At 43.9% G+C, this 14,879-nt stretch overlaps 1 protein-coding gene across 2 annotated transcripts in view; it reads right to left on the reverse strand.

Annotated features, from left to right (window-relative positions):
• Positions 1-1,505: 1,505 nt before the first annotated feature.
• LOC115570265 (collagen alpha-1(XVIII) chain-like) overlaps positions 1,506-14,879 on the reverse strand; it is a 59,956-nt gene continuing 46,582 nt past the window's right edge. The window contains exons 9-44 of one of the 2 annotated variants that reach the window (XM_030398725.1): positions 14,821-14,864; positions 14,460-14,651; positions 14,253-14,279; positions 13,923-13,985; positions 13,719-13,796; positions 13,211-13,258; positions 12,917-13,051; positions 11,996-12,049; positions 11,045-11,080; positions 10,812-10,946; positions 10,661-10,720; positions 10,498-10,533; positions 10,094-10,138; positions 9,664-9,726; positions 9,439-9,474; positions 9,278-9,361; positions 9,095-9,160; positions 8,430-8,483; positions 8,221-8,301; positions 8,032-8,067; positions 6,923-6,976; positions 6,704-6,760; positions 6,461-6,520; positions 6,308-6,349; positions 5,606-5,633; positions 5,419-5,487; positions 5,085-5,110; positions 4,899-4,997; positions 4,677-4,821; positions 4,397-4,470; positions 4,104-4,232; positions 3,759-3,806; positions 3,582-3,644; positions 3,271-3,468; positions 3,068-3,183; positions 1,506-2,981 (exon numbers count right to left, since the gene is read on the reverse strand). In XM_030398725.1, coding sequence (XP_030254585.1) covers positions 2,780-2,981; positions 3,068-3,183; positions 3,271-3,468; positions 3,582-3,644; positions 3,759-3,806; positions 4,104-4,232; positions 4,397-4,470; positions 4,677-4,821; positions 4,899-4,997; positions 5,085-5,110; positions 5,419-5,487; positions 5,606-5,633; positions 6,308-6,349; positions 6,461-6,520; positions 6,704-6,760; positions 6,923-6,976; positions 8,032-8,067; positions 8,221-8,301; positions 8,430-8,483; positions 9,095-9,160; positions 9,278-9,361; positions 9,439-9,474; positions 9,664-9,726; positions 10,094-10,138; positions 10,498-10,533; positions 10,661-10,720; positions 10,812-10,946; positions 11,045-11,080; positions 11,996-12,049; positions 12,917-13,051; positions 13,211-13,258; positions 13,719-13,796; positions 13,923-13,985; positions 14,253-14,279; positions 14,460-14,651; positions 14,821-14,864 — 2,783 coding nt within the window. In that variant the 3' untranslated portion in view covers positions 1,506-2,779. The remainder of the gene's footprint in view (positions 2,982-3,067; positions 3,184-3,270; positions 3,469-3,581; positions 3,645-3,758; positions 3,807-4,103; positions 4,233-4,396; positions 4,471-4,676; positions 4,822-4,898; positions 4,998-5,084; positions 5,111-5,418; positions 5,488-5,605; positions 5,634-6,307; positions 6,350-6,460; positions 6,521-6,703; positions 6,761-6,922; positions 6,977-8,031; positions 8,068-8,220; positions 8,302-8,429; positions 8,484-9,094; positions 9,161-9,277; positions 9,362-9,438; positions 9,475-9,663; positions 9,727-10,093; positions 10,139-10,497; positions 10,534-10,660; positions 10,721-10,811; positions 10,947-11,044; positions 11,081-11,995; positions 12,050-12,916; positions 13,052-13,210; positions 13,259-13,718; positions 13,797-13,922; positions 13,986-14,252; positions 14,280-14,459; positions 14,652-14,820; positions 14,865-14,879) is intronic. The other variant, XM_030398726.1, reaches the window with a different exon arrangement.

Here is a 14,879-nt window from a genome sequence, read left to right on the forward strand (position 1 = left end):
AGAGAGATTTTTGGCACGCAAAAGAAAAACATCCAGATAAAAACGTGACCTTTGGAAGGGGAAGGGGTTTGAAGAACTGGTTGGACGCTGTTTACAAAACCTTTAACCTTCAGTGAACAACCAGGTTTCTAAGAATCACATACAGTAAAAGGTATTCAGTACAGTATCCGACCAGATAGTGGATAGAAATGATAGAAATGAGTTCCTTCATTTGTCCAGCAAACGGGGAAATTTGGTCACAGCAGCCAAAGGACGGTAATATTCCCATAAAACAATAATAAAAGTAAAATATAAACAATATAATAAAAATGTAAGAAATAGACTGATGGCTGGGTTGGGATCACTGGTGGACTGTTTTTTTCTTTATTTCCCTCTTAATAATCTTTTCTGGCTCGTCTGAAAGAGCCGAATGATGTCAGGAAAAAAATGTCCGAACAACGTCTTTGTGAGCAACAGGGTGTTAAATGTGGAGCTGCAGCTTCTGCGTTTTCAGAGTTTTTTCCAGTGGTCCTTATCCTTTTAGGAACAATCTTTTAAAGGGCCACTGCAAAACTTTTTTTTTTTTTGACCCAGTGGCGTTAATCCTCTTCTGTGCAGTTGTGCTAATTACTGCAGTGACTAACTGGATCTCATGTGTTGCCTCGTGTGTCTCATTTCCTCTCAGATGGCAAATTTGGCACACAGAGCGTCTCAGTTCATGGATAAGAAGTTTCTCATCATCCATCCAACAGCTGATGGTAAGCAAACAATTGAATTTTTTCAGTTTTTAAAATCTTTTTCTTCGCCGTCTGACATTTTGTCCTGCAGAAAAAGTGAATTTCCAACACACAGAGAAATTCATCAGCCAGCTCATCGATGAAAAGGCCAACTACACCTTACAGGTACGTGGCGTAGCTTTCACTCCGGTGTAATTACAGCAGCCGCTGATCCAATTTCTGCGCTCGTCTTTTCTTCGCCCCGGTTCAGTTTCTCCTCCAACCTTTGGGAGCTCTGTGATCCCAGTGGGATCCCACAGCAGGCGGAGGATTAGCCCCTCACAATGCCTTCAATCCACGTAATGAGATTACGGGACCTTCTCGGGAATCCTAATCCAATTAAGACACAATGTAGCGCAGCCCGCTGTTCACTGGAGCTTATTACTGACTGATGGGTTCCTCAGCACACAGGCGCTGAACGTTCTTGTGGCTCTAACAGGTTTTAAGTCGGCCGACATAAACATGATGACTCAGTTACAATATCTCTGTTAAACCTGCACTCCGGAAACTTGGCATGAGATAAATTGAATCATCAGTGCCAGAAAGTTAACGGTAAAAATTCTCTCTTTCTTCTTTTTCATGATCATTTTAAGTAGCATATCTTTTTTGGTTTTCGAGACTAACATCGGGCATTTTCTGACATTTTATAGACTTAACAATTAATAAAGAAAGACTTTAAGGGCACCAAAGTTATAAAACAGTAGTACAGGAGAGTTATTTTGTTCTGAAGAAAATGAAACAATTAACAGGTTTATGAAAAGAGAAAACTTTATTCAACAAAGCACCAATATTTATACAAAAACATGTGCTCTCACTTTTTCCCTTGGAATTTTATTTTTCTAGTATTGTTTTTTTATTTATTTTTTTCCTGCATGAAAACATTTACTTTATTTCAATTACTGTATATCTCTGCACGAGGCGGACGTTTTGTTTAGGCTGTTGTTTAAACATTCTCCAGAAATCATATAAAAAAAAAAAATAATAACTGTACAAAAAATAGAAAAAGAGGCAAAAAGTGAGAATAAAAAAAACAACAACAACACGATAAATTACATTCTTAAATTTAATCTTCTGATTTCATGTTATGTGCTGTGACGGTATAAATAAATCATTCGAGTTTAAATTAAATAGCCTATCGAGAGTTAGAGCTGCTAAAGGAGTGAGATCACCAAGATGAGAGGCTACGACACACACGACGCCTTCAACCGTGAAAAGTGTTGAGCTAAAAAAAAATTAAAAAATAAAAATAAAAAATAGGTTGAAAATAAAGTACAGTGCATTTAAAGTTACTTTGGTGGCAACACTGGCTGTCTGGTCATCCCGCTGGACCGCGTACGTTACGGAACAAAACTTCCCGCTCTGGAAACATTGAGTAAACTTCTAAAAAAAAACAAAAAAAAAAACTTTTGAAAACTCTCCACGACAACCTGTAAACAATACAGTGAAAGTAGCTCTTTACGCTCCCATCACAAACCTCTTTTGGACTTTGACTTGTTAAAAAAAAAAAAGAAATTGCAGCATTTCAGGGGCGGCTGCAGGTGAAATGTGATGATTTCTTTTTTTTCCAGAGACGTTTTACCCTCAACACACCTGGGTGACTGTCCTCGAGTGAAGGTAAAAGGTGCTGCATGTATCATTTTGACGTCAATAAATCATTCACCACATTCTGTTTGAGATTTTAGCATTAGTGTCCGAATACGTACAGGAAGGCTCTTTGTGTGTTTGACATTACGTTCCACCAGGTTGAATATAAAGGGAGATTCTTCTAGGCTGTTCCTTTAAAAACACGCCGCCAAACGTTTCCAGTTCATCTTACCATCCCATATTATATCTTGGCTGTAGAGTTTTTTAATTTATTTCCCTCTTTAATAATCTTCTGGCTGCTTAAATGTGGTCCTCGAAATGTTACACGTAGCACCAAAGATGTGCGGAAAAAATGACGCGCACATCTTCCCCCCTCCCCCCCCGAGCGTTGAGGCGGCTGGGATGGGTTTCGTTGGTGGAGTGGTACGCGGGAGGGGTTTTTAAATGTTCTTGTGGGTCTCGATGCAAAGAACGATGTACTGGTTGGAGCAGCTCCGCGTCTGCTGGCCCAGGAGCAGACCCGAGGTCAGGCTCGACGACTGGCCCATGACCGACATGTGGTCCGCCCGCCACGTCTCACAGTGTTTGTCCGGCACTCGGTGACCCCTGCTGGTGGAGCCGTGCCAGATGCTCTTCTGGGGCCTGACGGAAAGACGGTACGAAAAGGTGAATATAACAGAACATATAAAACCAAACAGCCAATAAAGTAGTCGATTGAGCTCACTGACCAGAAGGGGTCAGCTAAAACATCCCGGCCGTCAAAGGAGTAGATGGGTATCCTCGCGTTGATCGGCCCTCCGTCGCCGGTGAAAATCGACCGCCAGTTCCTAAACATCACATCCCCCTACACAAAGACACACAAAGCGGGTTATAATCGAGCCACGGCAACTTTGCGGAGGGCTCTGAAAAAACAGCAAAGAACACGACCCACCCTGAGGTTGGTTACTGGCAGGGTTTCCCTGAAGCCAGGATACACCACATGGACCAGGTCTTGCCTGTGGGAGGAAATGAAGGCGCGGTAGTTCGGCGCCAAACCCATCGCCTTGGCCTGCTCGTAGCACATCCGGTCAGCCATGTCGAGCCCCATCATGCCGCCGGAGTGGGGCTGGTTCAAGGCGACCAGGTTGAGCTGGAGGGAGAGGAAGTCAACAGATCAGACTGCCTGGAAGTTCAAAATGATCACTGAGACCAAAAGTTCCAAATCAATGAATCGTCTCAGATTTCAGTCTTACTGACACTCACCCTTTCGTTAACCGATTGTATCCTTTCCATCGTGTCTCCCCGTATCTGATATGCAGCTCGAGGCTAAACGAATGGATAAAAGCAGATATCACAAATGTGCAATTGTGGAATGTTGTGTTTATGCATTATTTATCACTTTGATGAGCAAAAAGCCATAAAACAATAAGCAGTAAGTACCTCATCTTGTGGAATGATGTTGTTGGAGAGGTAGATCAGACTGCCGAGCTGCGCGGACAAAACACAGGACAATCGAGAATGGATTGACATCGAAAGCACCGGATGTATGGCGAAAGATAATTTGTAAATCAGGGTCAGATTGAGAGACATTTTCAAAGGCAAATCACACGACACTCACTCGGTGCCTCGCTGAGCGTGAAAAAGGTCCAAGTGATACACAGAAAAGCAATTAAACTTCAACTGCAGGTGCAACATTTCTCGATGCCTTGGAGTGCTGACATCATTGCATATCTTTACTACCAAGATGTGGGAAGCACTACAGGGAAGATTCCTCTGGGTCGGTACCTGGATCTCTTTCCATCCCTGGGAAACCTTGAGGAAGAGACTTCCTGTAGCTGTGACGTACGACAGAGTTCCCTCTGCGTCCTTGGCGGTGCTCTGCATCATGATCTCACGGCTCGAAAATGTTTTCAGCTGAAGGACAAAAAAAGAGGGAACGCTGTAACAATCTGTGGAAACGTTGGTACTGATTTACAGCTACAAATGAGGATGCTTATATGTGTTGTTTACGGTGTGTTATCATGCAAATGTTTAACATGAAGTTCAACAACGTGGCCGGAGGAGACATGTTAACTTACAGGTGCTGAGTTACCCGAAGGCCCGGGAGGTCCTGGAGGTCCAGGAGGACCAGTGGGGCCAACAATCGTCATGGCTGGGAGAACAACAATGTAAAAACATGTTTTTATTGCGACATTTTCAGTTTTTAACGTGCATATCTCTTCATTTTTGCACCCACAGGCTCGATAATAAAGTGTTTCCACTCTACAAGCTCTTCATGTTTGATCCCATCAGCGACACGAACAAGGTGTAAACTGCTGCCTGCTTCCTTACAGCAGTTAACTACTTGATGAATTGTACCTGAACCATATCTTGATGGTGATGAAGGGAGTCCTGGAGGCCCCGGTGGCCCAGGTGGACCGGTCCGTCCTGTTAAGCCCAAACCTGGGATACCTGGTGCTCCAGGGCGGCCTGGTGGCCCCATCCTGGAGTCTCCTTTGGGGCCCTGAAAGAGGAAGTCATCAATAGCTTTTTTCCGGTCACAATGATGACACGTTATGTCGCCATGGAAACCTGACTCACCACTGGTCCTGGCCTCCCAGGGATGCCTGGTTGCCCCGGATAACCTGCCTCCCCTTTGTCTCCCTTCACTCCTTTCATTCCCGGGTCACCTTTTGTCCCCTGTGATTACACACAGATGAAAAAAAAAACCCTGAGTCTGATGTCATATAAAAGCAGCACGAAAGATTTAATCAAACGGAAACTTACCAAGCCTCCCCTCGGAAGATATGCGCCTGGAGGAAAAAGACGAGCGACCGTTAACAAAATGTCACAAAAAAACATTCTAAAAATGTGTTTATTCACAGAGTGGTGATCACATTATTTCATTAAATACCAGGAAATGGAGGGAAAAAAGAGATAAAATATCCTCCTTCACTCATCAAAACACACTTTGCAGACTTGTTTTTATAACTTAGCAATCTCAGCAGTTTTTCCCTTCAGTGGCATTTAGAGGCACTTCTCATTTTTTATGTTGCTTGAAAAATGTCTAACACGTAGAGAGCCGCTATGTTTGGATTGGATTTATTTTGTGTCGACTCACTCGGTGGCGCCGGCAACCCAGGAAGACCTCGCTCTCCCTTTTCTCCTTTCGGTGCCGTCTGACAGTTACCTTGAAGAGGGAAAAAATAAAAAGCCAAGCTTGACGCGATTGCTTTTCCTCCCTTTTTTTTGGTTTTGCTGTTTCATATTTCTTCATTTCTAAATCAAAATTAGACGATCCGACTCACCAAACGCAATGGTTCCGTCAGGATTGAGCTGAGATAACGGAGCACAAACTTAATTAACACAGAGTCACTAAATAAATATCATCATGAAATCATTCAGTCCGTGTGGTTATGATCTTATTCAGCATGCAAACGACAGATGCAGATTTTTTCGGTGGGTGTGATTTCAGTACTACCTCGCGTCTGTCTCGGCACTGAACCTTGACCTTTCCAGACTGGACATGCAGCATGCAGGTGTGTTTCAGAACCATCCTGGAACAGTTCTGAGTGATGAAAGGTTAGGCTAGCACCGGTGTTACACAGAGAAACGTGCAGTGAATGATTACAGAGAGGGGAAGAAGAAGAGGGGAGACGTGTCTGCTGTTTTCTGTGCTGGGAAGTCATGAGGTCGTGGAAACGGAGGTTTGAAGACGGGAGATGGAAACTTAGGATGCAGCTCGGCCTTTCAGTCAAAAGTAGTTCCGTCTGGACACTTGACGATTAAACATGGTGTGCTAAAGGAAGTGAAATATGCACAGACGCACATCTCATAGACTCCAATGTTTCATCTTTTAGACCTCCAGGCAACCGTGAGCAAAATGAAGGATTGATTTAGAAGAGACGAAGCAGGAGGACGATGGATTATCTAAGATTAAGAGGTGAATAACTGCGTATATGAAAGACATGCTTCATCAGCAGTGCGTTCTGCAGAAGACGGACACCTACGGCCATTTTGCAGTGCGGTCTGGGAGGGATGGGGAACACTGTCTTCAGAGACCAGGGGGGGAGGAGAGGAAAGGTGAGCACAGAGATACAGAAAACACAGCGGATGATTGAAGAGTCACGACTGCGTGTTAGCGATTGTGTGGATGTGCTTACTCCTTTTGGGCAGTTGAACATTCCCGGGCGACCCGGCAGTCCTGGAGGACCAGGAGGTCCCTGAAAAAAGGGCAGACGAAGACGACAATAAAACAAATAATTGAAGAAAGAAAGAGAATATTCAGTACTCATTGACTAAAAGAGGAACAATGAGTGCAACAAAAGTGGCACAAATAAAATCTGTTATTAAACTCAACCTGAATATGTTTCATTTACAGATTCTGAACCGGTAATGCAACTCACCGGCTGGCCTATAGAGTCCCCTCTCTCTCCTTTTGGTCCAATCAGACCTGGACGACCCTGAACAGACACACATCATCCAGAAGCATCGCAGTTAAAAACAACAATAATGCTTCACAGACTGGATTTAACTTCGATGATGTCAACGCATATTTTGTATCTTCTGGTCAAAGGACCAACAACTAACATCAGGAATCATCAGTGTGTCTGGTGAGTTCTTACCGGTCTTCCAGGAAAACCAAACTCTCCTTTTGGTCCTGGTGGTCCGACAGGCCCCTGTTAGTAAAAAAGACAAAGTGAGGGCCAATAAAATCAAATTAAATTAAATTAAATTAATGACTCAAGAAGACATTAATGTGCCATTAAATATTTTTTGCTGTTTTATTATTCACTTCATTAAGAAAAAAATGTATGATGGATTTATGTATGTATTGCTATAATCCATTTAATGGCAAATGCATTTATTTATTGATGCATTTTTTTGTTCTTTTATTTTTGGTTTTGGCAGTGTTGGTCCTCCATCCAACAGCAGCAGTGAAACAATTGGATTTAATGGTGTTATAAAAGCAAAAATAAGTTATAAAAAAGTGAAATTATCTGCTTTTGTTGCTGTTAATTATTGAGTAATTTGTTTGTTTGTTTTTTTATTTCGGCAGTTTTGGCCCTCCATACATCTAAATCTGTGAAACATTCGGACTGAAACGTGTCATAAAACCTAAAAAGTGAAATTATTTGCCTTTGTTGTGGTTTATTATTGAGAAATTAACTTTTTTTTTTATGTTTTGAAGAGACATTAATGTGCCATTAAATACTTGTTGCTGCTTAATTTATTATTCACTTCATTAAGAAAAAATGTATGATGTATTTATGTATGTATTTATTGCTATAATCCATTTACTGGCAAATGCATTTATTTATTGATATATTTTTTTGTTCTTTTATTTTTGGTTTTGGCAGTGTTGGTCCTCCATCCAACAGCAGCAGTGAAACCACTGAATTTAATGGCAAAAATAAGTTATAAAAAAGTAATTATCTGTTTTGTTGTTGTTAATTGAGTAATTTATTTGTTTGTTTGTTTGTTTGTTTTATTTTGGCAGTTTTGGCCCTCCATACATCTAAATCTGTGAAACATTCAGACTGAACCATGTCATAAAACCTAAAAAGTTAAATTATTTGCCTTTGTTGTGGTTTATTATTGAGAAATTAACTTTTTTTTTTTTTGTTTTGACAGTTTGGTCCTCCGTACATCTTCAGCAGTGAAACACTTGGATTTAATGACGTCATAAAACCTCAAAAGTGAAACTATTTCCCTATTGTTCATGTATACTTACTTGAACTCCAGCAGGTCCAGCGACGCCATAATCACCCTGCAACGACGACAGATTCACACTGATTCGTACACTTAGATTGAAAAAGCTTTGATTCATTTTACACTAAGCTGTTCGTACTGATCCTGACAAACACTCAACATCCCTGCTTCGCACAACAGAAAGTGAAAACACTGTGACAACGATTATAACCTTGTCTCCTTTGGGTCCAGCAAGGCCCGACGCCATGGATCCGTCTGCTGCGATCATAAACCCCGGCTCGCCTCTTTCACCCTGCATGTGCACAAAGAAACAGAGAAAACAAACATGCATGTACGCAAACATTAAAACATGTGTATACAGAATTACACGAGTATAACCGTGCTTGTTTTGCCAGATTAGTCTGTTTGGACTGCGCTCACTTTAAGTCCTGGAGGTCCGCTGACTCCTGGTAACCCCATGTCACCCTTTGGACCCTGCAAACATTTAGAAAACAAACATTAGGGTCACTTTTAATAGAACAAAGTTTGAATATTGTCTCTTTTACAGGGTTCGTACGGGTGCTTGAAATCCTTGAAAGTGCTTGAATTTCAATGTTGTGTTTTCAAGGTCTGAAAAGTGCTTGGATTTTAGTTTAAGTGCTTGAAAGTGCTTGACATTATAACTCTGTGTCTTTCACAAAATTGGGATCAGACTGGATAACTAATTTCTGAAGTTTTTGCTATTATAAAATATAATTTTAGATGTTTACAGCATGATACAATGTACATAGCTGTGATAAAAAGTGAAGAAAAAAAAATCACAAGTATATATATTCCCTTAGCTACGTATTTCACCCCAGCAATAAGGTGCTGGAAAATCTTTAAAATGACCCTTAAAAGTGCTTGAAAAGTGCTTGAATTTGACCTTGAAAAAAGTGTACGAACCCTGCTTTTAGGAACACAACAACTGACAGCTGAGAGCATCGACTTGAACACAGAGCTCTTACTGTTTGCAAACATTAAAAAGTCAAAAAATCCAAGCAGACGTTTCTTTTTTTTTCTCTTCCTGTCGTGACGTCGGGATCGTTTGGTTGCGAGATACTCACAGCAGGTCCCTGAGCTTCAAAAATCCCTGAGTAGTTGAAGGCACCGTCTGTATCGTTCAGCAGGAGCTGGACAAAAAGAGGCAGAAGGAGAAATCAAACCGACTCCCTGAACAAATGCAGTCGTTTACGATCTCGTCGCTCTGCAGTTTGGGTGAAAGTGGCACCAAATAAGACACCGCTTACATCGTGGAGGTTGATGATGGGCCCCGGTGGTCCAGGCGGTCCCGGAGGGCCGGGTAGACTGAGCCCGTCTCGTCCCGCCTCTCCCTGAAAAAACACGTTTGACATTTTCAGTAAATGGCAACTCCAAAAAAACGCTCTGAACTGTGAAACACTGGTTTTACCTTTTGTCCCAGATCACCTTTGTCCCCCTTCAGTCCCTGCAGACAAGACAAGACACAAACCATTAAAAACATTCACGTATTTATCTTATCTTATCTTATCAATTACATATTTATTCATTTATGGAGTAATGTTCATATGTCTAGTTATCCATACTACCAATAAAGTCAGCCATTTGTAAAACATTTGAATAAAATCCACAATATCCAACACATCCGTTCACTGACCTCCTCCCCTTTTTCTCCATGCAGGCCCGGGAACCCTGGTGGTCCTGCAGCACCTGGCTCCCCCTGCAGAGACATTAATCATTCACACACATCGCAGGTATGATGAAACCTGCTTCCCTTTATTTCACCTTCATTTCAGAGCCCCGTGAAAATGAAAACAAAATGATTTCATCAGCTTCCTCTGAGCTCGTTTTTGGTGATAAATGACGTCGCGGTCGATTTTCTTTAAAAAAAGGTTCGCTGCAGTGTTTTGTGCTGCTTCGTTTCTGTTGTGAGGTAACGCGAGGACAGCGCTCCCGCCTCCCACCGCCGCAGCTCGCCGCCGCCATGTGGCCTTTACAGCTGTTTACTACAACGCGAGTGCCGATCCAGACTTTCTAAGAAGCTTTGCCCGACTCAAGCGGGGATAAACCCGACGGAACAGACTCACCTTTTCACCCGTCTTCCCCGGGAGGCCGTCCAAACCAGCTTTGCCCTTTTGACAGACAACAGAGAAAGAAGATGAGGAATGAAATCAAAGAGACCGCTTAAACCTGAGCTTTAAACGTCAAGTGCATAAATCTGTAGAATCGGGAGCCGTCAGTCAGCTGAGGTGGTTTTATCCTCTATGATGCCTGAACAGATATTTATTGGCTTAAAGGAGCCAAAGTTTGCTGTGTCGTCTTCTATCGGATGTGTGCGACTACTTTGCGTTCCTTCTCTGTGTGTTTACCTGAACTGTAACAACTACATGCCCGACCAAAACTCCCCAAATTAGCCCTAAAACTAAGAATCTACACTGTAACGGAACAGCAAAAACAGATTTTGGTGCCCCGAAGTCAAGAAATATCTCACCTTGGGTCCCTCAAGTCCGGGGATTCCTGGAGGCCCCTGTGTAATAAATGCAAGTAAATGTATCAGAGGTGGTAAAAATAGCAGTTAATTAATAATGTTGTGGAACAAAAGAAAGATGGAAGCAAAATATTGTGGCGCTCAGTGAGGTTAAACGCAGCCGTACCTGCGGGCCTCCTGAGGGCACAGCGCCAAATCCACTCAGCGCCCCAGATCCTTCCAGGTCCTACGATTGAATCACGCGATGAAAGTTAAACAGTTTTCATCTCCGAATTATTGCAACCGTTTCATGCTATACTGTCCGTGATGATCGGTACCTCAAAGTCGAACGCGTAGCCTCTTCCAGGGGGACCTGGGGGCCCGGGAAGGCCGGGTGGACCCCTGGGACCGGGCTGCCCCTCTGGACCGTCTGAGCCCGGTAGACCTGGAAACCCTGCAGGACCCTGATCTCCCTACAGGAGACGTGAATCAGTTAAACCGAGAAAGCAAGCAGGAGTATTTTTGGGGGGGGGGAGGGGTCAGGAGACAGGGACAGGTGAGCGGGTTTTACCTTTGGTCCCGGTCGCCCGTCGACGCCAGCCTCTCCCTGTTAGACGGACGAAATGAAACGACATTAGCTGCGACGCTGAACACTAGGGCTGGGTATCACCAGGTACCTCGCGATACGATACTATCACGATATTTTGCCCACGATAACGATAATATCACGATACTGCGATTCTGCGATAATCAATATATTGCAAGAAATTTCATCCACATTACATCACGATATCTGTGTCACTGAAGAAATTCAGAATTTATTGACTGCACTGAATCCATTTCACAGGAATGACAAAACATTGTCAATCAATTTCACATGAATGACAGCCAAGTAAACAAATAGTATATTGCACAGTGTCTCTTCTTAACACACACACTGACTACAACTATCATTAAATATCTATATGTGTGGGTTTCAGAGCTACTTAAACCATTTTTTTAATTTTATTTGGTTGTATACCTATGTTTGAATAAAGATAAAGCTGTCCTCCGAAGAGGTGTGCTGGTGGTGGGCCCAAAAAAAAAAAAGATTTTTTATTTTTTTTTTACATTTTATTTTATTTTTTTTTACATTTTTTAATATCGATATTTAGCACCAGTGTATCGATAACGTACCTCAAGACGAAATATCGCGATATATTGTAGTATCGATATTTTGGCACACCCATACTGAACACACAGCGAGCGTGTTTCCTGCTTTGCACAAGAAGCTGTTGAAACGCAGACTTGTTTACACTCGAGCCCCTCGGCTTTATTAGTCCGCCGGGTCGCATGTTAAGAGCCGGGTCTCCTCGTGTGTGGTGGTTATTTGGCTGGTGTGTAATCGTTTCTGCTAACAGAGCGCTGCGAGGCCGGCTCGAGGGGAAATCAGAGCGACAAAACATCAGAGATCTCTAAAGTCAACCTCGCGTCTGTTCCTCCGGCGTAAGGATACGGCCGTGATGCGTTCGTGAGGCCTCACCTTGTCTCCTCTCTCCCCGGGGGCTCCCGGATCGCCATCCTTCCCGTCGACTCCCTGCAAGAGCGACAAGACTGTATTTACATTACAGATTTTTGATGCATATTTATAATACATCTTTACCAGATGCCAGTGGGAATTAACCCGCTGAACAGTCTACTTAAAGTGTTGGCAGCATTCGTCTCCGTGAACGAGCACAATGGAGAACATTAAACAAAGCTAATGGGCTCCGGGGACTAATGTGGAAACCTTTCACGCACCAGAACACTGCTGCAGTGCCGGCTGTGAACCTGTGAGTCGTCCATACACACTGTTAGTAAAAGCTTTGAATCTATCGAAGACAAAAAAAAAAAGACACATTTCCCCCGACAGATGCTGCCGCGGCCCGCGCCATGTTCTGAAGCTCTGACAGGAGTTTTTATAGCCAAAGTGCCGTCACCGCAGCTCGAGGACAACTGGACCTATTTCAGCTTCTGATATGTAGATTTGTAACACACGTCGCGGATCATTCATCAAACGCACACATCTCCAAATCATCCTCACTGCTCCTCGAACACGCGTGCATGACACGGCGGCACAGCGGTGGGCGAACATGGCTTTTCTTTTAAAGTCGGGGAGAAATTCTGCCTTTTTTCGGCCCCACTGATCTGATGGGGCCGAGTGTTATAATACCTGACCAGAACCAGACCCAGAACCAGAACCAGACCCAGAACCAGACCCAGAGCCACTAAACCACTCCTCAATCACCTGGAAACAGAAGCCGGGTCAGCAATACAACGTGTTTAAGAAAATAGATAAGTTAAGGACACAACCTGGTGGTTCTACAGTACAGAACAAGTACAAGAACTTTAAATTCATGTTTGTTTTTCAGGCTTATTGATGAGCTAAAGAAACGAAGAAGAAGAAGAAGATTGTTTCACTCACAGGCAGTCCAGGTTCGCCCTGCTCTCCATCCTTCCCATCTCTCCCCGGGGTCCCCGGTGGTCCAGGGAAGACGTCCTCAGACGGGGTTCCTGGGAGCCCCGGCTGTCCGGGGGGGCCTGGAGGACCTGGAGGCCCCTGATGGAACAAGGTGACACACATAAGAAGTGTTACAGCGAGTGTCCCGCAGTGGGACGGCTTCAAACACCCGATAAACAAAATGATGCGTCCCTATAACGGCTGGATGTCAAAGTGGTACTGGAACGTGATGCTGATGAGAAAACGACGTCCACTCACCCTGATGATCTCCGCATCACTGTCAAAGTCTTCAAACCCGGAGCCCTCCTAATGAAAACACACCCGTCAGTCAGTTGACTCCACATCATCACGCTTCCAGGAGTCATTTTTTTCCTCCCGCGGATTCATAATTACACCCTCCTAAAACAAAACCACTTCAGCCGTAAAAATGAATAATCGCCGGCGCAGGCATCCGGCGGTTCATTTTTGGACCGAAATTAGTTTTTTATGGTTTCATTTATGAATATTACTGATGCATTAAAAAAAAAAAAAAGTGTGACTCGACGGCTTCGACACAGCGGTGACTGCAGCAGAAACAGAGTTCACAGATGAATGAGCCTGAACGGATTCAAGTTATCTGAGATTGAACCCTCTCGACTGCAAAATAAAAGCAACGTGAAGGATTTCTGCTCCGTCTGGCACAATCTCCATCGGAACTGTAAACTGGGACTTAAATGGTTTTTCTGGGACCAAGAAAACAGGACACAAAGCCTGCTGAGCAACCTACCGGGAACATGGAAGACCGAGGTACACCTGCAGGTCCAGGAGGGCCCGGCGGGCCTGGAAGTCCGACGCCAGGATCCCCCTGAGGGACACGTGTTGTGATCAATTTCAGATTTAACAGTCAAATTACAGCTCACACACAAAGTATTCACGTTTACACTCATGACTCATTCAGGTCGACGTGTCATGATATTAAAAGATCGGTTACCTTTTCTCCCTTAAGACCAGGCTCCCCCTGTAGTCCTGGAAATCCTGGAATCCCAGTTGCTCCCTGGGAAAAAAAAAAAAAAAACAACCCAGAACACAGTTACAGCTGACACTTCATCCAGCTGTGAGTCGTGGTATCAGGAATGAGGTTCTGGCTCTGTGACATCCATCTACTGGCAGCCGGATGAGGATTTAGTATCAGCTGATATAAAGTCTCATCAGTAGCTCTCTGAATTATCACTCGTACGTTGTAAATGGTTCATTCCTGCATTTGAGAGACTTTCACGAGACTGAGCCTAGAAATCTACAAGGCTGGAAAGACTTTACTCACCGAGGCACCGGCTTCACCTTTACTTCCCTGGAGAAGAGACAGAAATAGAAAACCGATCCATCATTTTTTCCTTTTTGTACCGCGGGACTGATCCAAACAACAGAGTCAGCTCTAAATCAGCTCTCTTCATGTTGTGTTAACAGAAAGCTCCAGTGTTTGAAAAAACAGAATGGTTTGAAAGCTGCAGATGAAGCAGAAACAACTCACAGGCTGCCCGTCTTTTCCAGGATCACCGGGTGGACCCGGCTGCCCGTCTGGTCCTTGTGGACCCCGGGGTCCTGGCAGCCCTCCCTCCCTCCCGTCTCCCGAGGCTGTTCCAGGAGGACCGGCAGGTCCCGGGGGACCGGCGGGACCCGGCTCACCTCGCTCCCCTTTCTGGCCTGGAGACACCTGGAGGGACTGAGTGTTGAATCGAGTCAGTGAGGACGCGTTTATATTCACAGTTTAAACGTGATGGAGACGACATCCTCCCTCTGCAGGATCCTGACTAAAGGGACGCGTACATCTTTACAGTTGCTGCTGTAATAAAGCCATTTCTGAAGATTTCTGAATCATGAATTAAACTTACAGCGTCAGTCACGGCGGCTGGCGTGCTCGTCTGCAGGGATTTTACTGCAACAAAGACAC

The sequence above is a fragment of the Sparus aurata genome, chromosome 19 (assembly GCF_900880675.1).
Source record: "Sparus aurata chromosome 19, fSpaAur1.1, whole genome shotgun sequence".
NCBI lineage: Eukaryota > Metazoa > Chordata > Actinopteri > Spariformes > Sparidae > Sparus > Sparus aurata.